The sequence below is a fragment of the Corythoichthys intestinalis genome, chromosome 9 (genome assembly GCF_030265065.1).
Source record: "Corythoichthys intestinalis isolate RoL2023-P3 chromosome 9, ASM3026506v1, whole genome shotgun sequence".
Taxonomy (NCBI): Eukaryota; Metazoa; Chordata; class Actinopteri; order Syngnathiformes; family Syngnathidae; genus Corythoichthys; species Corythoichthys intestinalis.
The window spans coordinates 21,212,345-21,236,107 of NC_080403.1; the positions used below are offsets into that span (position 1 = coordinate 21,212,345).

General features: G+C 42.1%; 1 protein-coding gene across 1 annotated transcript; it reads right to left on the minus strand.

Moving 5' to 3' along the window:
* Positions 1–370: 370 nt before the first annotated feature.
* Positions 371–22,831, minus strand: camkva (CaM kinase-like vesicle-associated a). The gene is made up of 11 exons (XM_057846970.1): positions 22,645–22,831; positions 7,753–7,879; positions 7,547–7,678; positions 6,830–6,904; positions 6,619–6,757; positions 6,420–6,540; positions 6,270–6,345; positions 5,753–5,889; positions 5,612–5,690; positions 3,814–3,901; positions 371–3,069 (listed from the first exon to the last, which is right to left on the minus strand). Exons 2-11 carry the CDS (start codon positions 7,845–7,847, stop codon positions 2,803–2,805), a joined length of 1,209 nt encoding a protein of 402 aa, XP_057702953.1. The 5' UTR covers positions 7,848–7,879; positions 22,645–22,831; the 3' UTR covers positions 371–2,802.
* Between the last annotated feature and the right edge of the window lie 932 nt (positions 22,832–23,763).

A 23,763-nucleotide genomic window follows, 5' to 3' on the forward strand; every position in this document is an offset into this window, starting at 1 on the left:
TGTCAGTCCATTCCTCATTGAAACTCTTTTTTCATTGTCCACTTTTCTTCTCTTGGTCAACTTTGAGCATGCCGTTTTGTAAGATTCGGTCTTCTACTGGGATTGCAAAGTGCCGGGTGTGACTCGTGTTTCACACTGCTGCGGTCCGTCTGCTCTAGCTAGGAGCATGCAGGCTCTCTCAGCCAATCAGCGCATCCATGCACGCTCTCTCAGCATATCAATGCATCATTGTCATAGAGATGACAACAGAAGTGGGAACATGGAAGATATTTGACTAAAAATGAAACAGAATTCAGCGATAGAATAGTAGCGCTTTTTTTGGGGGGGGGGGGGGGGGGTGCCATTTGCTCTGAGTCTGTAGAGAGGTGTGCCGTGGTCCAGTTGTGGACCGCGGTCCGCTAATTGAGGACCCCTGGTCTTGACTGTGTGTCTGAATAATGTGAAAAGGTGGGTGAGATTAACATCACAACCAGACTTAAATATTGCTAATTTTATTCTTTCATAAGCATTGTAGCAACTTCTTCGGCTAAAGGTTGCTAAAGTCTGATCACACACAAGAACGTCTACATAATGAGAGATAATACAGAGATACAGCATCAGGAATGAATGAGCAGCACCTGACTACGATGGACAGCACAACATTAGCAAAGCAGTTAAAACAAAGCTACACTACATAAAATGTTTATAATTTTATACTGCAGTGTTACAGTGGGGCATACTGGAAAGAAAAAAAATAATATTCCTGAGACTAAAGTTGCAATCTCACAAGATTTAAATTCAATAACATAAATAAGGCTGTATATTTTCAATATGTTATATAATTATGACGATATTCATTTCATTTGGTGAGGGTTTAAAGTAACACGTAATTTTAGTACAATACAGTTTAATATACTTATTTTATTTTAAAAAAAAAATGCTTTAGGATAAAAATTAAATATTTTCGAGACTAAAGTCATAATATTACAAAAGTAGTCATTTAACCAAGGGAAGTGAAAGAAGGATACAACTGAAGCCCTGATACATTTTTAGATGATCTGATGTCGGTATTCTTTCATTTATTTTTTCCTGGATAAGTGATTTAGGGCTTTTTCCCACTCAGGGTAAGTCGCGGGTGGTCACTCGTATTACTGTGACTTTATGAAAAAATATCTCCAACTTTACTCTGAAAAATATTTCACTTTATTCACACTCATTACTATTTGAATTTTAAAAAAAATATACAAATTTTTGGTTAAAAAAATATACAACTCTCAAAATAAACAAAAAATTATGCAACTTACTTATAAAAGTATATGAATTACAACATAAAAAACCCCAACTCTTATGTTTTGAAAATATTGCACTTTTGACTTGAATTTTGGTAAAATGTTTTTTTCTAAAATTGCTGTAGAAACGTCATTATATCAGCTTTACGTGATGTCAGATTACGACTAAAATCTCATAATGTATTTTTTTTCTTTTCAGAATTGCCCCAATAACACTAGTAAAATAGAGGGAAAAGAATATTTATTAATAAAGCAGTCTAAAACTCTTTAAAAAAGAAGAGCAAGTGAAGCAGCTAAAACATTTCAAAGAAATAATAAATATCATTTTTAACTGAGCTGTCTCTTTTGAAACATTTGAGAACTGCAAAGAATATTAAGGCACTTTAACTAAAAAAAAAAGGAGGGGGGAGCTTTCTTGCTGCCATTTGACTGTCAAGTTATAAGTTAATTCACGTGGAAGTTTTACAATTTTCTTCATTGTAGCTACAGTGAGATTCAAGTGAATAGGGGATACAGTGTACAAATTTGACATGAATTATTGTAATATAAATTGTATTCTCTGCTGCATGCCTATATTGATTATTTGATTAATTTCCTTTTTATGATGTTTTAATATTTATATATTTTCAGCCCTGAGGTTCAAAAGGTCAGAGACACGTAACTGTTGCGGGTTCCAGCCTCAAGACCCACAAGGCCACATAATCTGGTGTCTGATTGTTTTTTCTTTTAACAAAAAGGATCATTTTGATCGACATAATAAACTGACTTAATACTTAAACCCTCCAGTTATGTTGTTGCTGAGGATGAGTAATTGTTTATCACTCGCCATTGTTCTAAATTGCAAATATGTCAAGTGAACCATTACAAGGTATAGTCTATATGTTGATTAAGATTAGCTAAGCTAAGCTAAGCAGAATTTTCATATACAAAACTACTGATGTTTTACTTGCTAGTTTTTAAATGGGTCATTTTGGCATAACGGGAGGGTTACGACACATGGATGACAAATTCTAAAGGGCTTACTCTTGTTTGCATTAGGTTTCTTACATAGTACCGTAATTAAAATTTCACATTGGAAGTAAGTCTTTCTTTTTTAAATAAAACCTCTCTAGCATAAACTCAAATCTGAAGCTCACCACTAGCAATTGGTTGAGACAGTTACAGTACACACTATTTACATATACATAGTCAGTTGAGGACCAAAGATGAAATTGATTTCACTAAATTACACTTTGCGTTCATACAGTTAGTCGAAAGGGCAAAAGGGGAACAAAAATGGGGCTATTTTGACAGTTTTTTTTTTTTTTAAAGGGAGCTGCACACAAAATAACAGAAGTGGCAAATACTACAGAACATTCAGTACAGAAGGCAAAAATTATGAAATGCATAACATAGGCTAAATCAGGGACTAGTCAGACAACATAAACACTACATGGTTATGCCAACCACATTGACTGTACTGCTCATGTGCTTGTTAGTCATCATTAATTTTCTTCTTCGTGTACGTTAATTCCCACTCGTTTTATTATTTTTTTTAGAGAACATCACCATTGCACGGTTCCTCTGACTTGTCCTCCTCTCTGGCAGTACTCGGCTGAGGGTCCGCTGGAGTAGATGAAGTCTGTATGTTGGCAGCGTTTGCACTAAGAGCTGCTTTTAGGCTGGCAGCAAGGCCACCACCAGCAGCTGTTGGAGCAGCAGCGGGGCCTGCAGGTGTTCCGGCGTCAGCTACAGAAGCACCTGAATCCCCCGGCTCTGATGCTCGGAGCCTCTTCATAAGGGTGGTAACCCTTACAGCTTTCTGTGAGTAACCACAAACGTGGCATGGATGTATGAATCAGTGTTTCTATATACCTTTATTAAACCAAAATACATATTTTACAAATGATTAACATAATTAAATCTCACAGCAAGCCCCAACCGGAAACGAAAATGTAATGGGGGGGTGGGGGGGGCAATCCAACACCTCAGAGATTACCTAAATTTGCACAGCGTGAAATAGCATGGCTCCATACGTCCGCAATGTCATATTAGCATACCCATATAGAGCGTTTTTCCCGAAATTACCGTATTTTTCGGAAAAGACGGCACACTTAAAATCTTTTTTAGCCAGAGAAAAAAAAACTGACAGTGTGCCTTTTAATCCAGTGCGCCTTGTGTATGAATTCTGGTTGTGTTTAATGACCTCAAACCTCCGATACAAAAGTGATTATAAACAGTATACAATATAAACTATATACAGTATCTATATACAGTACAGTATATACAGTACTGTATATTGCATTTTCACTACCCGGCATCATGTCTGCGACTTATTGCTTTTTAACCAACTGCACATGTGCCCAAAATATGTCAACAAAGATCTTCCTTTACTGTGATGGTATGAAATGGTAATATTTACTTCGCCCCTCAGTTTTTTTACCTAGCTGCACCCCCAAAATGTTAGTTTAGGCGCGACTGTACTCTTTATTATCAAGGAGTCTGGAGCCTTGCTATACTATTGCTATTATATTTAAATCTGACCCATAAATAAAGTAATCAATACCTTCCACTTGGCTTTAGCAAAATTCTTTTCGATTTGTGCACAAACACCATCTTTGATGTTCTTATCTGAGGCAGCATTCCCAGAAATCCTGTGAGAAGACACACAGCTTAAATTGGGTACACTTCAATTCATAATAAGGCCTAATGTTAGCATTTTCTACTCTACTGGTCAAAGTGGGCAAAGGATAAGCTTAATAGATGGTGATGGCCCATATGTATTAAATCTTCAAATATGATTTTATATATATACAGTACTGTGCAAAAGTTTTAGGCAGGTGTCCTGCCTAAAACCTTTGCCAGTACTGTATATATACTGTATATATATAAATATATATATATATATATATATATATGTGTATGTATGTATATGTATACAGAGAGAGAGAGAGAGAGAGAGAGAGAGAGCGTTTGCTGGGCTGACAGATAGCAAAAGAACAGGCCTCAAATACAAGTCGTTAAAAGATCTAAGAGCACACCACAGCACGCTTCCTGACAAGGCCCAGTAACCATCACAGTGGCAGACATCCGATCTCAGGTATGAAGAACTGGGCAGCACCTGACCCAGACATGATTCACAGCTACAGGTAAAAGAAGCTAACTTCACTCCTTGAGCGCCTAGCAGAAAAATCACCAGCTGCTGAAGGATGGGACCGACCCTGAATGGTTGGCTAAGGGACGAACGGTCCTGATCCAAAAAAACTCCCAGAAGGGACTAATCCCATCCGACTACTGACAGATAACCTGTCTCTCCACAACATGGAAGCTCCTGTCAGGCATCATAGCAGCTAAGATAAGTGGGCACATGGATCAATACATGACAGAGACACAGAAATACATTGTTAGAAACCCCAGAGGATCAAAAAAACAACCATTGGTTGAGAGAACTGTCGCCCGAAACTGCAAAACCGGACAGACAGACTTGTGCACTGCTTGAACTGATTACCAGAAAGACTATGACTCAATAACACATGGTTCCTTGAATGCCTGAAGCTGTACAAGGTCAACACCACACTAAGAGCCTTCGTTGCAAACTCAATGAGGCTGTGGCAGACCAACTTCGAGCCAATTGCGCAAGTCTCCATCAAATGTGGCATATACCAAGGAAATGCCTTATCCCCACTGGTGTTCTGCATATGCTTGAACCCCCTCAGGAAATTGATCAACAAGATCGGCTATGGATACCGATTTTAGAATGGGGCCACAGTCAGTCACCTACTCTACATGGAGGACATCAAGCTGTACGCTAAGAGCGAGCGAGACATTGACTCACTGATTCGCACCACACGGATCTACAGCGGGGACATCGAAATTTCTTTCGGACTGGAGAAATGTGGCCGGATGGTGACAAAGAGAGGGAAGGTAGTCCAGACAGAGGGGTTTGCACTACCAGAGGGCAGAATAGTAGATATTGAGGAGAGCTACAAGTACCACAGGCATATGGTAACCACAAAGAGGCTACAAGGAAAGCTGCAACGGTCATGTATCTGCAACAAGTGAAGCAGGTCCTGAGAATTCAGCTCAATGGCAAGAACAAGCTCCGAGCAATTAACAGCTGTGCCCTACCAGTGACATCGTGATCATGGATATGTATATTCTGTATATTCTGAAATAGTGATTTCTTACCTCAGCAAAAAAACAAAACAAAACAAACAAACATTGTTTAAAAATGTTGTTTTTATAAAAGAACCTTAATGTTATGGTAGTGATGTAATTGTAGTTACTTTCTCAAGAAACACATAAAATGTCTAATCGGATTGATCTATCACCCAATCAAAATAAAACAAAACTGGAGTTCATACCATTCATGGGCAATTGCCTCTTGTGCAGTCAGTCGCTGGTCTTGGTCCACCTCCATCAGAGACGCCACTAAGGTTTTGGCTGAGGAGACAATCGAGAGTGAACTGACAGTCCCATGACTTAAACAGAATGGAATCATTTACCAGAATCTGAAATGTCATCCCAGTAAGGCGAGTCAAATTCGTAGTCCCCTGACAAAATTTTCAGGAAGAGGTTCTTGTCCCGACTTTCGGGGTCATCTTCATCTGAGTCATCGTAAAAAGGTGGGTTGCCTGACAATCTATTGAAACAACCAAAAAAAAAAGTTTCATTGATGGTGTTGTATTTAAAAAAAATGCATTACTGCAGTCGCAATATCATTATAAGGGAAATTTTGCATTATCTACTTTCATTATGCTTCATTATTAAGAGTTTGTTTTTTATTAGTTATTTGTCAGTTCAATGTTGAAAAACTTTGTTGTGATTGTTATGCCACACGCTGCTTAGAGAGTTATTATCCCAAGTATATGCTTGGTATGCCACTCAAAGGTAACAGTTAATACTTATATGACAAATGGGTGATAATTATGTTCGTCATAGCCTTTCCTTGACATACATACGCGCGTTCTTAATGATCACTATATCAATGTATTAGTCCAATCTCTAAACAGTGGTACTTACAGTATGTACATGATGACCCCTATCGCCCAGCAATCTACAGGCCGTCCATATCTCTGCCTCCCAACAACCTCGGGAGCTGAAAGTAACAAAGGATTTCTTAACGTTTTGCATAGTTTTGAAATGCTGTTCAATATCTCAAACTTGACGCACCGAGATACTCCGGAGTGCCGCACGGATCCTTAATGAGTCTGTTTTCCAGTTTTGCCAGCTGAAAGTCACTGATAACAATTTTGGAGTGTTTCAAGCGATTGAAGTAAACTAGGTTCTCAAGCTGTTTGAGGAAGGAAAACATTTGTTAATAGAGTTCATGTAATGACACAGTAATCACTGTAGCAGCAAAGTGCTATACCTTTAGATTTCTGTGGACGATATTCAGAGAATGCAGGTACGCTACGGCCTCAAGCACCTGCCTCATCACATTGCTGGTGTCCCTTTCTGAGTAGTACCCTTGATCTAAAATCCAGTCAAACACCTCCCTGCCTGTTGCTCTGCAGTTGAGACATTTTTATAAATGAAAATCCCCATCAAGGCGTACTCACAATGTGAACGTAAATACTTACAGTTCCAGGAAGATAAAGTACTCTTTTTTTGTTTCAAAAGTGTCAACAAGCTGGAGGATATTATGATGTTTTATCCTGTGAAAAGGGAACGTGGAATAAATGAATTGTTAGCACACATGGCCCAGATTTAAATTTTTGCTCCATTATAGTTAGTATATTTGGCCCAGGTTTAAATTTTTGCTCCATTATAGTTTAAAAGAAGGCTCTAAATTGTCCATAGTTATAAATGTCAGTATGAATAGATGCCGATGTGCCTTGCACAGATTTCATCACGCTCCTGTGAGGACAAATGATAATAAATATTGGAATACTGTATCCTGTCCCCAATAACCATAGTCTCTAGTAATAACATTAAGCTTCCATCCCTGAAAGTTGTGACCAGACCAGCACACAGTGCCGACTCTATGCAATATTGTATTTATTAAAGAGAACCTATGTTAAACAGATTATTTTGCCCACTTGGGGGCAGCAGAAGGATTAAAAAGAGAGTTATTATGTTTTACGTGCCTTTGCGTTCTGTGAAGTACAGTAAGTAATTGCTTCACACTTCAACATTTACTTATCATTAAGAAAAAGTAAACAAATGCTCTCAATGGAGAGTGACTTGTGGATAATGATCTACAGTATTGTGTGAAGCTCAGTAAAGTCCTTCATCCGTTTAATACACTTTGTATAAATGGCTCAAAATAGCTTAATAAGCGTTTTAGCTCCACTTACATCTTTAAGATCATAATTTCATTCTTGGCCGCTTTCCTCACATTTCGGCCATCCTTTTTGTTGAATTTTTTACAGGTGTACATTTTCAACGTGTTCCTATCCTTTGCCCGGAATATCTCACAAAACTCCTCTCTAAAAAAGATGGGGAAAGAATCAATATTTTTTTGTAGACAACCTTCGTTAAGTTATTAATCATTCTGACTTACGATTTAACAACTTGTCCCAGGTCATATTTGTCGGTGACTTCAGCGGGATTGTTGTAATCCTTTTTCTCCCCAAGCGTCAGACAACCAAATGGCATGGCAGCTCCTGCCCTAGCCAGGGAATTGCTTGCTGAACAAAAAAAGAAAAAACATGAAAAAGGAAGATTAAACCTTGAAGCTGTGATTAATAGGCTCTTACATCTCATCACATCTCACACCCCAAATGAGCATCAAAAGTTGACATGCTAAACCCAAGCGAAAAAATAGAAATTTGTTATTGTCCACTTGTCCACTACTTCGGATTAGGGCTGAGTTTGTAGATTATGTGGTGAGAGTTGGTTAAAGTGAGTGTCCTCTAATTTGCCCAAAATGGCTACTGTAAACTAAAATTATCGACTTCTTGTTCAATTCCTTTTTTTATGTGTCCTGTTTGTATCAACAATCTGATCAGATTTTTTTCTGTCAATCTTTTAAACTAGTGGAGAGAGCTGATTTAAAATAAAAGATGAACAGCCACTAACAATCAATGTCATGCATATAACTCTATTCCCCAGAGGATGCTAATGAGTGTTTTTGAGGGTTACCTTCCAGACCCCTAAAATACACCCGTTCCCCCCATTCACGTTAAGCCCAGCTATATGTATAAAATTAATCGAGTATGTGTTGTGGTAGTTAACAAGTTCATGTTAACTACGACTACCTGGCTCGCTCCCTAAACATCTCATTAGCCTAGAGCAGTGGTTCTTAACTAGGGTTCAATCAAACCCCAGGAGTTCGGTGAGTAAGCCTAAGTGGTTCAGTGACGGTTAAGAAACACAAAGCCCTATTTTGTACGCTGACTAAATCCAGGAAAAGTGGCGTTTAAGACCAGGTTTTGGACTGGTTTGCCCTCAATTTACAGGCTTTATTCCATTTCTTTAAACTGTTAGCCCTCTATTAAATGGGAGGAGAAATCAGTTTGCTCGGTGAAAGGTTGACTGGCATTAAGTATGAGGAAGTATAACAGACCTACAGATAACGTGAACTGCGTAGATAATTAAAAAACAAACAAACATCTGCTTAATTTTATGCCATGAAAATATTATGTGATGCAAGGATGCGACAATAAAAAGAAAATGTACCGGGAGACATGAAGACAAAAAAAGGAACAGCGTGAAATGAAAACAGTTTCATTTTCCATCCATCCATCAATTATCTTCCGCTTAGTCCGGGGTCTGGTCGCGGGGGCAGCAGCTTTAGCAGGGAAGCCCAGACTTCCCTCTCCCCAGCCACTTCAGCAAGCTCCTCCGGCGGGATTCCAAGGCGTTCCCAGGCCAGCCGAGTGACATAGTGTCTCCAGCGTGTCCTGGGTCGACCCCGGGGCCTCCTGCCGGTGGGACATGCCCGGAACACCTCTCCAGGGAGGCATCCAGGAGGCATCCGAACCAGATGCCCGAGCCACCTCAACTGGCTCCTCTCAACGCGGAGGAGTAGCGGCTCGACACCAAGCCCCTCCCGGATGACCGAGCTTCTCACCCTATCTCTAAGGGAGAGCCCGGACACCCTGCGGAGGAAACTCATTTCGGCCGCTTGTATCCGGGATCTTGTTCTTTCGGTCACGACCCACAGCTCGTGACCATAGGTGAGGGTAGGAACGTAGATCGACTGGTAAATCGAGAGCTTCGCCTTTTGGCTCAGCTCTTTCTTCACCACAACGGACCGGTGCAGAGTCCGCATCACTGCAGACGCTGCACCGATCCGCCTGTCAATCTCCCGCTCCCTCCCACCCTCACTCGTGAACAAGACCCCAAGATACTTGAACTCCTCCCCTTGGGGCAGGATCTCATCCCCGACCCGGAGAGGGCATGCCACCCTTTTCCGGCTGAGGACCATGGTCTCGGATTTGGAGGTGCTGATCTTCATCCCAATCGCTTCACACTCGGCTGCGAACCTTCCCAGTGAGAGTTGGAGGTCATGGCTTGATGAAGCCAACAGCACCACATCATCTGCAAAAAGCAGAGATGCAATGCTGAGGTCACCTAACCGGAAACCCTCAACGCTTTGGCTGCGCATAGAAATTCTGTCCATAAAAATTATGAACAGAATCGGTGACAAAGGGCAGCCTTGGCGGAGTCCAATCCTCACTGGGAACGAATTCGACTTACTGCCGGCAATGCGGACCAGACTCTGACACCGGTCGTACAGGGACCGAACAGCCCTTACCAAGGGGCTCGATACCCCGTACTCCCGGAGCACCCTCCACAGGATTCCCCTAGGCACACGGTCAAACGCCTTCTCCAAATCCACAAAACACATGTAGACTGGTTGGGCAAACTCCCATGCACCCTCGAGGAAACTGCTGAGGGTGTAGAGCTGGTCCACTGTTCCACGGCTGGGACGAAAACCACACTGCTCCTCCTGAATCCGAGATTCGACTTCCAGACGGACCCTCCTCTCCAGCACCCCTGAATAGACTTTACCGGGGAGGCTGAGGAGTGTGATTCCTCTATAATTGGAACACATCCTCCGGTCCCCCTTTTTAAAAAGGGGGACCACCACCCCGGTCTGCCAATCAAGAGGCACTGTCCCCGATGTCCACGCGATGTTGTAGAGGCGTGTCAGCCATGACAGCCCTACAACATCCAGAGCCTTTAGGAACTCCGGGCGGATCTCATCCACCCCCGGGGCCTTGCCACCGAGGAGCTTACCAACCGCCTCAGTGACTTCAACCCCAGAGATCGAAGAGCCCACCTCAGAGTCCCCAGACTCTGCTTCCTCAAAGGAAGGCGTGTCGGTGGAATTGAGGAGGGCTTCGAAGTATTCTCTCCACCGACTCATGACGTCCCGAGTCGAGGTCAGCAGTACACCATCTTCACTGTACACAGTGTTAATAGTGCACTGCTTTCCTCTCCTCAGACGCCGGATGGTGGACCAGAATTTCCTCGAAGCCGTCCGGAAGTCGTTTTCCATGGCCTCACCGAACTCCTCCCATGTCAGAGTTTTTGCCTCGGCGACCGCCGAAGCCGCAGTCCGCTTGGCCAGCCGGTACCTGTCAGCTGCCTCCGGAGTCCCACAGGCCAAAAAGGCCCGATAGGCCTCCTTCTTCAGCTTGACGGCATCCCTTACCGCTGGTGTCCACCAGCGGGTTCGGGGATTGCCGCCACGACAGGCACCAACCACCTTACGGCCACAGCTCCGATCGGCCGCCTCAACAATGGAGGTGCGGAACATGGCCCACTCGGACTCAATGTCCCCCACCTCCCCCGGGACAAGGGAGAAGTTCTGCCGGAGGTGGGTGTTGAAACTCTTTCTGACAGGGGATTCTGCCAGACGTTCCCAGCAGACCCTCACAACACGTTTGGGCCTGCCAAGTCTGGCCAGCAACTTCCCCCGCCATCGGAGCCAACACACCACCAGGTGGTGATCAGTTGACAGCTGCGCCCCTCTCTTCACCCGAGTGTCCAAAAGATGTGGCCGCAAGTCCGATGACACGATTACAAAGTTGATCATTGAACTGCGGCCTAGGGTGTCCTGGTGCCAAGTGCACATATGGACATCCCTATGTTTGAACATGGTGTTCGTTATGGACAAACCGTGACGAGCACAGAAGTCCAATAACAGAACACCACTCGGGTTCTGATCGGGGGGGACGTTCCTCCCAATTACGCCCCTCCAGGTCTCACTGTCATTGCCCACGTGAGCGTTGAAGTCCCCCAGCAGAACGAGGGAGTCCCCAGAGGGGGCGCTTTCCAGCACACCCTCCAAGGACTCCAAAAAGGGTGGGTATTCTGAGCTGCTGTTTGGTGCATAAGCGCAAACAACAGTCAGAACCCGTCCCCCCACCCGAAGGCGGAGGGAGGCTACCCTCTCGTCTACCGGGGTAAACCCCAACGTACAGGCACCAAGCCGGGGGGCAATAAGTAAGCCCACACCTGCTCGGCGTCTCTCACCGTGGGCAACTCCAGAGTGGAAGAGAGTCCAACCCCTCTCGAGAGGATTGGTACCAGAACCCAAGCTGTGTGTGGAGGAGAGTCCGAATATATCTAGTTGGAACTTCTCTGCCTCACACACCAGCTCAGGCTCCTCCCCTGCCAGAGAGGTGACATTCCATGTCCCAATAGTTAGCTTCTGCAGCTGGGGGTTGGACCGCCAAGGCCCCCGCCTTTGGCTGCTGCCCAACTCTCTGCGCACCCGACCCCTTTGGCCCCTCCCACAGGTGGTGAGCCCATGGGAAGGGGAACCCACGTTGCCTTTTCGGGCTGTGCCCGGCCGGGCCCCATGGGGACAGGCCCGGCCACCAGACGCTTGCTTTTGAGCCCCACCTCCAGGCCTGGCTCCAGAGGGGGGCCCCGGTAACCCGCGTCCGGGCAAGGGAAACGTGAGTCCATTAATATTATTCATCATAAGGGGTCTTGTGAGTCATGCTTTGTCTGGCCCCTCACCTAGGACCTGTTTGCCATGGGTGACCCTGCCAGGGGCTTAAAGCCCCAGACAACATAGCTCCGAGGATCATTGGGACACGCAAACCCCTCCACCACGATAAGGTGATGACTCACGGAGGAGCAGTTTCATTTTCCGACATGAAAATCAACAGCAAAAGGCTGAATTATTTGTAGTAAATTCGAAATCTGGAAGAAATTTGAACAGGAATTCACTTAGATGTTAGCTTGCTCAAGTTGAATTCGTAAAAAAAAAGCCTTTATTATGAAATTCCAAAGGGTTCGGTGAATGCGCCTGTGAAACTCGTGGGGTTCGGTACCTTTAGCAAGGTTAAGAACCACTGGCCTAGAGAAATGATAAGCATGTCTGAGGAGCACGAATGCCATATACTGGCAAACTTGGAGCCTACAGGCAACAAGAAGTCTGTAATTCTTGAATATAATTTACCAGCTATGAGATAAAATATTACAAATTAAGCGCCGAGGGTTGATGCTTATGCATCCCTAGAATATACCTACCAAACTTCGTTCTAATCTGTCCAAGAATAATGGAGGAGTAGAATTTTTAGTTTGTGTCCTCACTGAATAGAAGAACAAGGAGAACAACAACAAAGCGAGTCTGAGGGGCCTAAAAATATCAGCAATTACTACAATAGATGTCCAGTCCATTTTGACTGGGAGTACTGGCAGTGCCATCAATGGCACTCAAAGTTCATAAAAACAATACAATTAAAAATACAATTAAAATAATAAAAAATTCAAAAAGTAGGCAGACTTTCTCCATATCTGTACTGCAGCAGTATCATCTGCTTGCTTTTTATGCAAGCATTTTCTTCACTTGTACCTCACGTTGTCCTTCACATGATCTTTTCTGTTTACATATATATACAGTGTGCTTGCTGACCACATATACTGTATGTACAATTCATTCATTAAACTCCAAAGATAATAGTCCTTAGTTTTGAGTGATATTCTCACAGATGCATGAATTCAATTATGTATGTCCACCTAATGCATTGAAAAGTAATTGTGCTTCCATATTTTACTACACTCTCTAAAAACAATCTAGTCCACAACTCCAATCTAAATATTGTATGCTTTTATGGTAAACAGGCGCTTTCTTGGCAAGCACCGCAGTAGAAACAGCAGCCAGCAGAGAAGAGTGGGAGTCAAAGAGAAATCCGACTGAGCTTGCTGCTGTCTGGAGCCTCAGTCGAGACCCCACCAAAAAGCAAAAGATTGCTCATGGCTGTAAAACAACCGTCATGAATAATGTTTCTTCTGAAAATAAAGAGAAAAATGGAATCTTAGCAACATTTGAGGAGGACTGGCGAAGCGGTTTCTTTCATACTATTTATTGCTCTAAAGCAGGTTGAGAGTCATTGGAGGGTCCGCAAAGGGGCTCATTACCGAGACTGATGTCTCTGCAGATGTGCTCCATACTGTATGGTGTGGCAGATAAAACCTTAATAAGCCTCACTATGTTTGCATTTATAATCGGAGTTTGGGTTGTACCACTATAAACTTAAGCTGTAAACATGGACCTATTTTTTTTCTTTTTAAAACAAAACATGTAAATAGACTTTTTATCTACCCATGTTTAATGTATTCCAGACTAATTATATTAGTTGTATTACAACTACACTATAGTTGACATTTGTAGTGGCTTTAGTAGGCTTGCCACTGGTCCTTTGAAATACGGAATCGTTCCGTAATTGGGAATTAAAAGTTGCCTTCCGTATTCCGTATTTCACAATTGTCCCATGGGGCGACCCACGGCTCCGGCAGCAGGGCGCCCAGCCCGTGCACGTCTGGCACACACAAACACACACCTGCGCTCATGAGTGAACACTGAGCCAACAATAATGAACAAAAAGGGCAGGAGATATTAAAGACAGCAAGATAGTTATCCGCCTGCCTGCTGCTGTCTGCCCTGCACTGCGCTCCACTTCCGGGTTCGTTGCCTAGTGACCTCACTCGCTCTGCTCAGTGCACCGCCACGCGCGTTTTCAAAACAAAGACGTCTTCAACACCAGACGCTCAGGACACCCCACCTCATCCTCAAAAGAGGCAACGTCTCCAAAAAATAGACTGGAGCGGGAAGAGGTTAACCCGTGGCTCGATAGAGTTACTGATGATGATTATAAAGCGAACTGCAAGGCAGGCAGGAAAGTTTTTGCAGTGTCTCACGGAGGTGTAAAACAGCATGCTGCAGGGAACCTCCACAAACGGAATATAAGATCCCAGAAGAGCCTTTGTCACAATTCTTTGTACCTGAAACATCCCCTGAGCTTGATTTGGTATGTTATTATGCTCTTGTATATGGATAACATATAGGCCATATTTATATTTACCTTCATACATATTGCATTGATAGGAGCATAGCTCGGCTATTTCTTTTGCTACTATGGTTGATTATTTTCAGGAGTGTTGATTTTTTTTTTAAACATGAATTTATTATCAATCAATATAGAATGAATTTATGTACCCATAAAGAACATCTTATTTTGTTATGCTAACTAATGCTCCTCATTTTGGAATCTATTGATTGATTAATAGTGATACCAAAATTAAAGCAATAATTTGACAATAATAATTGACTCTAATTGACTCTAAATTACTGTAGCTGAGGTGACACAGGTATAGCACACAGTAAAACGTGGCCAGAGCTACAATAGTGCCGACTGTGGACACATGCTCAATCAGAAGATTTTTATGTGATTCCAAAATGGTGAAGAAAATGACTTTGGGGGGAACAAAGCAATAGGCACTGTTGAAACAAGTCCTGGGTCCAAAGGCAGTGAGTGATGTGCTCAAGATCTTAACGTCACCCATCCCATTCTCCATACAGACCGATGCCTCGAATAAATTGAGCAAGAAGATGTTTCCCCTTGCCGTCCAGTACTTCAGTCCAGAGTCTGGGGTCACCAACAAAATGCTGGACTTCATAGAGAATGCAGACGAGTCAGCTGCTGGAATTGTAGCTCTCCCGGAACATTCCCCTAAGAAATTTGGCTTGTCAATGGGTCACATAACCGGATTCAGTGCCGACAACACAAATGTTAATTACGATATTCACAACTTCGTTTTCACTAACCTGCAGAAAAAAAACAAAAAAGGCAGCTGCAAGGAAACTGCCATTCCCACATAGTGCACAATACAGTTTTCATATCTAAAAATAGATGCATTTCTATGCATTTTAGGAGTTTTGAGGATGCCCCCTTTTTTTCGCCCGTAAGGCTTTGGGGGCGAGGGGGGCATCCTTTAGTTCTATTTCTGAAAGGTGGCAACCCTAGGCTTTAGCCTAAAAGCAAGTTACGGTTTCCAATTTTTGGTGGACTCGGTTATTTGCCATATTTACCTTGATTAAGTATTGTACTGTGTTTTTCCAACTGCAGAGAGAATTAGCACGTATTTATAGGAAGTATCTCTTTGAGAAAGCACTTCCGTGGATCAAAAGTTATATCTTGAGCGATTATCCTGTGGCAGTCGTCAATAGTAATACCGTTCCATATTTACCGTTTCCGTTAAGATCTTGATGATTGAGGTTAACACTGTTGCAAAACAAAAGAGTAATGTTGCAATCTGAGGTTTGTAATTCCTGTATATTTTTCTGAAGTCTGGTAGCAAATCTGACCAACATCTGGTTTGTTGATTAAGATTTAAGATTTTTAGTGGATAACCGGATATGATTGTGTGTGTGTGTGGGGGGGGGTCTTTGTGGCTGTATGTGTGTGTGGGGGTGTGCTGACGGTGTATGTGGTCATTTTGAATACACAACAAAATATAGAAGCTGTGAGCACACACTGATGTTTGCCATACTGTATGTCTGAGATTTTACATTGTACATTGCTCAGGGTCAATTGGGCTGAGGGGTTCAGGTCTAGCAAAGGTTTGAGTAGCAAGAATTAAGTCCCATTTAAAAAACCAAGACAGGCACCCAATTTGTGGAGAAGATATAATAATTAAAAAAAATAGTTTGCCTTTGGTTTTGAATCAATAATGTATAATACATTCTTGATGTTGTTGAATATTGTTAAGTCACACTAGACTCATTAACATGACAACATGATGGTGTTGATTTTTGTGCCCACCCTTATGCTCCAGTTTGGCAGTAATCTATGGCAGCCGGTGCCTCAAAGGTTACTTATGTTTATGCAGTGCCAATCTTTCACAGGGCACCAGGCGTACATCATTCCTGAGCATAAAGTGCAGTTGAGCATCACCCCAGTGTAGCTGAAGGGAGTAAAGTCTTTTCAACTCTTTCAACTATACGCGAGACAGGTTGATGGGGCTGTTTGTGTTCCAGATACAATATATGCCCAAGTAGAGAAAAGCTTTCCTTAGGGGTGAAGCATGAGTACACAATAGCTACTTCAACAATGAGCTCCTCATTTACCCAAATATAGCACAAGCTGTATTTGTCCTCAAGGGAAATACTCTATGTTTGCCATTAGTCCGCAGGATTTTCTAAACCACATACTTTCTTCCGAAAATGTAACACCCAGCATCACCGGTAATGTTTTTCACCTATCTCCTTATTTTGTCCATCTGTGCTGTTATAATTACTGAGTTTCATAATACCGATATGTTCCTGGATTCTTAGGAGTGATACTGGATGCGTCAATTTACGTCTCTGCTTAGCCTACATTGTGGACTGGTCACCAGTCAATCACAGGGAACAAATAGAGACAGACAACCATTCCCACTCACTGAGTGGGAAGTGAACCCACGCTGTTTCCACAGAAGTCAGGCAAGAACACCACTATCTATACTGCACTCTGCCATTCAATACAACATGGTAGTGGTAAAAAAGACTGATTCACAATATGAGGTCAGGTGTGGGGCTACTGTTTGGAGGCGCTCACTGCTTGTTGACAAATTAAAAAAAAAAAAAAATTAAAAAAAAAAAAAAAAAAAACATCAATTAGCTCAAGTCGATATAACCAACATTAGTTTCGACAACAAAAAAAATCTTAAGTCATTTGACATGTTGGCCTAGGATGGTCGCCACATCACTCTGAGACGCTAAGTCTAAGGCTACACCCACACCGAGGACCATGATTCTCAGTTCAGATTTTTTGTTAACTCATATTTTTTGTGCAGCTGTTCACATTGCAAAAAGTAAAATCGACTCATAGGTTAATGCGATGTTTTTAAACCGGTGTGCAGCAGCACACTAGTGTGCCATGAGAGATCGTCAGGTGTGCCTCGAGAAATTATCCACTGTCGCATATGTATATACTGTGTATATATACAGTACATATACATAAAAAAATCGTCGTCTCGCCCACCCGGGCGGTATGGTCTCTCCTTTTCAAGCTCGGGTCCTCTACCAGAGGCCTGGGAGCTTGTGGGTCCTGCGCAGGATCTTAGCTGTCCCTAGGATGGCGCTCTTCTGAATGGAGACGTCGGACGTTGCTCCTGGTATCTGTTAGAGCCATGCACCCAGCTTGGGGGTTACTGCCCCTAGTGTCCCGAGCACTACTGGCACCACTCTTGCCTTCACTCCCCACATTTTCTCCAACTCTTCCTTCAACCCTTGATATTTCTCCAGCTTTTCATGTTCTTTTTTCCTGATGTTGCTATCGCTCGGGATTGCTACATCTATCACTACTGCCGTCTTCTGATGTTTATCCACCACCACTATGTCAGGCTGGTTGGCCATCACCAGTTTGTCTGTCTGGATCTGGAAGTCCCACAGGATCTTGGCTCGGTTGTTCTCGACCACCTTCGGAGGTGTCGCCCGCCTTGACTCTGGGGTCTCCAGTCCGTACTCGGCACAGATGTTCCTGTACACTATGCCTGCTACCTGGTTATGTCGTTCCATGTATGCCTTGCCTGCTAGCATCTTACACCCTGCTGTGATGTGCTGGACTGTCTCAGGGGCCTCTTTGCGTAGCCTGCACCTGGGGTCCTGTCTGGTGTGGTAGACCCCAGCCTCTATTGCTCTTGTGTTAAGGGCCTGTTCTTGTGCTGCCATGATCAGTGCCTCCGTGTTGTCTTTCAGTCCGGCCTTTACCAGCCACTGGTATGTTTTTCCCATGTCAGCTACCTCCTCAATTTGTCGGTGGTACACACCATGCAGGGGCTTGTCCATCCATGATAGCTCCTCAGGGTCCTCCTCCTTATTGGGCTTCTGTTGCCTGAGGCATTCACCGAGCAGGTCATCACTGGGGGCCATTTTCATGGTGTATATATATATATATATATATATATATATATATATATATATATATTTATTTATTTATTATTTTTTTTACATCGTCGGGCGGAGTTGCAGTAGAAAGGAAGGAAGGAGTAGGTAGAAAGTTCTCGGTCGTGTTCAGATGAGCGAGGTATTGCTCGTGTCGCATTCAAAACTGTTTGGATTTCTAGCCATCGGCGACCTTGCTGTCCGTGACAATGTGGATCCCAGCAAGTCTACTGCAAATCATTTGGTTAGACTCGTCATGTGTCAATATACTCGAAAGTCTCCTATTTTATCCATATGTGACAACCGTCAATCCTACCCCAGTGTTTTTATTCCAACACAGGAGGGCAATGTGGCTAATGGCTAGAAAGCGGAGCAGTTCTTGAAAGCGACACGAGCAATTATCCAACAGCGCCATGCTGCCAAGCAAGTTTAAACATCATTTCCCAACGAAACACCCATCGCTTCAAAACAAGTCAATGGACTATTTTGATCGCCTTTGTGAAAACACAGAAACAGACAACTTTGAGGAAAAACTACAAAGGCAAATGAGAGCCCTCAAACCCTGTTACCTTGTTGAACTTGTTGCTAAATCCAAAAAGTCCCACACAGTGGCAGAGAAATTAATACTTCCTGCCTGCAAAGGCATTGTCAGCAAGATGCTCGGCACTGATGCAGTGAAAGAAATTGCTAAAGTCCCCCTGTCTGATAATTCTGAGCTTTTCAAGCCTAATTGCTATAAAAAAAATCAAAACAGACAGCTGTTGAAGAAGATTCCTGCCAAGATATCTGCTGTCGTCTTCCATAGTTCGTGTTCATTTTGTATATACGTATACACGTACTGTACATGTCAAATAAATACTAATATGCATTCATACTGTATTGGCGTTGGATAGAGATCTGATTCATATGTACGTACAAATGAACCCAGGTCATATTTGAAATAAATCAGGAATGGTCTATTAACGCTGCAGAAAAAAAAAAAATGATTAATTCCAATCAATATCGTTTGAGAATATATTGTTATACAAAACGTCATACACGTCAATTTTTGGGAAAAAATGGATCACAATATAATGACTAAATGCACTGCCGCGTGTATAGTCCACAAATTCTTGCACAAAGACGATGGGCGGTTCATATTCTCCAAATACAGCTAAACAGACAGAAAGACAGATTCTAGTAAATTGTACTATGATGAGCATCTATCACAGTCAGTGGCGTTGAATGAGTTAAAGTCAAGTGATTAATCAGCAGTCCCTATTCTTTGAGGCTACCACCAAACGTTTTTCATCTTGCTCGCAGACAAAGTCTTCTTGATAAAGACGACAGCAGGGAACCTGTAATGCTGACTCAAGACTTCTTTTATCTTTGTCTTTTGGGGACGATCTAAATAAAGAGCTTTTTATTAATGTTTCGGAATTTCACTTGGAGTTGTGGAAACCCTTGTGGGGAGAATGACAAAATCGTTGCCCCAGAAGCAAACGCAAACATTATATGAACCAGTGTATATAATTGGCAATAAGTACATGAAAATAATTACTTTAAATCCCTTGCATAGCAAATAATATCAGGAGTCTGTGCATATCAATCAAGTGTTAAATTAAATAAACAAGTAAAATGTTCGTTGTTCCAAAATTGTGTCGGTGAACGAGATATTTTACATTATGCCAGATTGGGAAATAACAGAGTAGCTAATTGACAAGGAAGCTCGGTTCGTTCAGATAAAGATCTTACATTTTCAAGTGACAGCAAAAAGCTACATGAAGGTACGATCATGTCACTAGATGAGCTACAATGTTTGAACTTGAAAGCACAGAACACATTTAGCAAAGTGCCAGCTTTTAACAGAGACCAGTTTCCCACAGTTGTGACACACTGTACATGGTTTTAACATTACAAAGGCTGTGTAATGAACTTTTTGCGAAGCGGGGCGAGAATATGTTTCTACTTAGAATGCTCATTTACCTATGTCCTTAATTCTTTTCAAAGTTTTATATTTGTAGGCTACGAGTGTTTTAGAGGCCCCAAAAAGTAATTTGGTTTGCTCTTCTTCTTGGTGAGGATACTAATTGAAATGGTGACTTCTCTATTAATCATGGACAGATCACAATGAAATTTGAGAGGCACATTCTAGGGATGTATATGCATCAATCCTTGGAGCCCAATTTTTTAATACTTTTTTGTAACGTGGCCGATTAATTGTGGATTGATTAATTGTGTACCTGTTATTTAGGTACTCCACTTATCCAAAAGATGGCAGCATTGCGTTGCATATTTGGGTACCGGGCAGTTGTAGTCCATTTTAACTTATCAAAATACAGTACTGTAATTAGGATTTTACCACTGCTTTATCAACTCTCAGACTGAATTACAAAAAACAAAAACACATTTACTATCCCTGGTCATTATAACAAAAGCCCTACTTGACCTTGGCCTTCCAGTAGAAGTGTGATTAACAGTGGCTTGTTTCCATGAGACTGGACCACTGTCTGATTTCAGAGAGACTACAAAAAAAGGTTAAAAGGTTTGTTGGAATGCGTAATCCTTTTGACTTTTGACAATTGCATGCCACAGACATGTATTTAAGACACTTGTGAATGGTTTTAAATTGGTTTGAATAAATCATAATATGCCACCTTGACCTAAAGTGAATCAAATCTACAGTTTTCATTCACAACACACTTTTTAAAAAATACAGCTACCTCATCTTAGATGAAAGAATTATTATTGCCTTACTATATTTGCCCTTATTTCTATGTTTCAAAAATATATGATGTTTATTGTATGACTGTTTGTTGGAAGCATGACAGCAGGTCAGAACAGCAGATTTCGCTACAGCGGCACCTCTTCAAAGGCTTTACGATACGGGACAGATGGTCTTGTGTTGGAGCCAAACTATGAAAAATGTGGTTAGTTCAGCCTTCATTCATGATACGAACGTCACTCATGCCTACTAACATGTGTAACCCAACATGTATGATATTTAAAGGATGACGTGGGTTTTACACAGCAAGGAATAACCAAATGAGAAAGTGAATCGGCTCCTTTGATGACCATTCATGTTCTGGCGTCATCGGCTCATCTGACCAGCTTCTCTCAGAAGTTGTTTAGTTGCCATGGTGACCGAGTGCTACAGTATGCGGCTGCGTTGCTGTCGATACAGCATCGTGCTCATCATCACTGCTTGATGGGACTGAAAACTGCGTCTCTCTCTGACTTGAGTGTTTACATAATCGCAAAACAATGAGGAGGCCTGGCAACTTTACATTGGTGTTGAAAGTCCATGTTAACTCATTGGGTGCCATTGACTGCACTAAACCTTCAATCCGTTCGTACTGGGAGAGGCTAGCAGCGAATGACCGCTGTCAGCCCTCTCTGTGAAAATTCATTTGGATGTCGAGCATCGTCAATGGCAATAAAAGATGAGCATTCACAGCCAGTTCTTCCAGTTTAAATGTGTTGGATGTCTACTTTTGTCAATGGCACGCAATGAGTAAAATTTTTTTAGATGATATTTTTCAGCTGGTTTTTGATAAGAAATGTCAACCACGGACCTGCAACCAGTCAATCATAGGGCACATGCATCAATCCATTTTCTATTTTTAACAGTAGTTATCATTGGGGTGTCAAGTGAAGTGACCAGTCTCAAAACAGGCTTTTAATGAGAGAAGTGGATTACAACCTTGACTGGTCAGCATTCGATCACTGGGCACCTACAGACTAAACAAACAACAATTGAAACAATCAAACAGGACAATTTTCAGTCTTCAGTTAACCAAAACCAAAGATGAAAACTTGTGATTCAGCCCAAATCCTCAGAAATGTGAAGCGAACGTGCTAACCTAGTTTTCATCATTTATTATGCACACCTATTTATTAAATAGATGCCAATATTATTTGTAATTGTTTTAAAATGCAGCCAAGGCACAATCATGCACAACTCCCTTCAACTTGCACTTGTTTTCTCCTGCTCTCCTTCTCGGTCTCTCTCATACCTCATCCATCATTGTGCAGCCTTACAGGGTGCATTATGACTTTTTGGGTGCGAAATGATGACTATTCATGCATGACAAGGTTGCGGAGGCAGGGACACTACGAGACTGTGAACACATTAAGCAGCCTGCCTCAGCGTGGAGTTTGGGCAAAGTCCAGGGCTGAAGATGAAGCCTAATGCTCAAAGTAAAGTATGAAGCACTTTCATACATGTCAACGATTTTCCAAAAAAACACAAGCAGATAATCTTCAAATGTTAATATTTTTGCACAAAAGATGCTCACTTACCTACAAAGAAGTGAACTGGTTATGTAAGAAGTATCCAACCTCCTTTTGCTTTTTTCCTTAATTCCCAGCACGACTTTTGGGTTGACTTTTTGTCAGCTCTACGTTGTGGGAACTGCTCAGATTTTGCAGGCTCCTCACAACATTTCCAACAGGTCAGCTTGCCCGCGGGAGCGCGCACGTGTATCAGCGAGCGATTGGCGGGGAGGGAGGAGGAATTAGGAGGGGGTGGTACGCGCGCAGGACGCACGACTACTGCGTGCGTCAGAGGCGCTCAATCGTCCTCGCTTCATTGTCATGAATGAAAACAAGTACAAGGGGTCCTCGGTTTACGACGGAGTATCGACAAGTCATATCAAGTTTATTTCTATAGCACTAAATCATGAAGAGATCCTAAGGGCTTCACAGTCAAACTACAGTTGACAAAAAATTGAAATCAAAAGTTTTAATAAATAAATAAAAGTACATTAAAATATTTAAAATAAAAATCTAAAATAAAAAGCAATTAACTCTTTGGCTGCCATTTTTAGTGATAGGCAAACCAGATCAGATCTATCAACTTGAGTGGCATTCTGCGAGAGTAGACTTGCACCTAAGCAGCCAAATTCAAGGCATCACCATCTTTGGTAGAATGGGCACTCCCTTTAATTATGAACCAAAGCCACCCAGCATACAAATATTTAAGGAGGGGGGAATCAGTTTTCACAATAATGAAACGGGCATTTCAATATGATAATAGAAAAATCTTTTTTAATAAAAGCAACCAAATAGTAATGATGATGATCATTTTGTTGTTGATGACACTGAAACAATGTTATAGTGACAAAGCAGACAAATTGTATAATCTCTTTTACCTTTGCTCTTATGTCCCAAATTGTCATCACTCTTTCTCTCCTAATCATTGTCCCTACCATGAAAATTTCTGCTATATAGCCTAATGCCTTATCAAGTTATCACAGAATCCCTCTGCGACCTTTGACCTCATCACTCTAAAACTGAATCACCTTTTCTGTCTTCATATTACAAACAAATCCTGCAAGTTTATTAAAACCTCCCTACTGCTATAACTGGAGTTATCGGACGATAAAAGCATTTTAAAATGATATTGGATAATATCATCAT

Excerpts from the sequence above, each read along its gene's own strand:
- camkva (XM_057846970.1), bottom strand. The coding sequence starts at position 7,847 with ATGCCATTTGGTTGTCTGACGCTTGGGGAGAAAAAGGATTACAACAAT. Across the intron at positions 6,758-6,829 it reads TACTTTATCTTCCTGGAACT|AGCAACAGGCAGGGAGGTGT; the intron begins GTAAGTATTTAC and ends TCTCAACTGCAG. Across the intron at positions 3,070-3,813 it reads TTGCTAAAGCCAAGTGGAAG|AAAGCTGTAAGGGTTACCAC; the intron begins GTATTGATTACT and ends GGTTACTCACAG.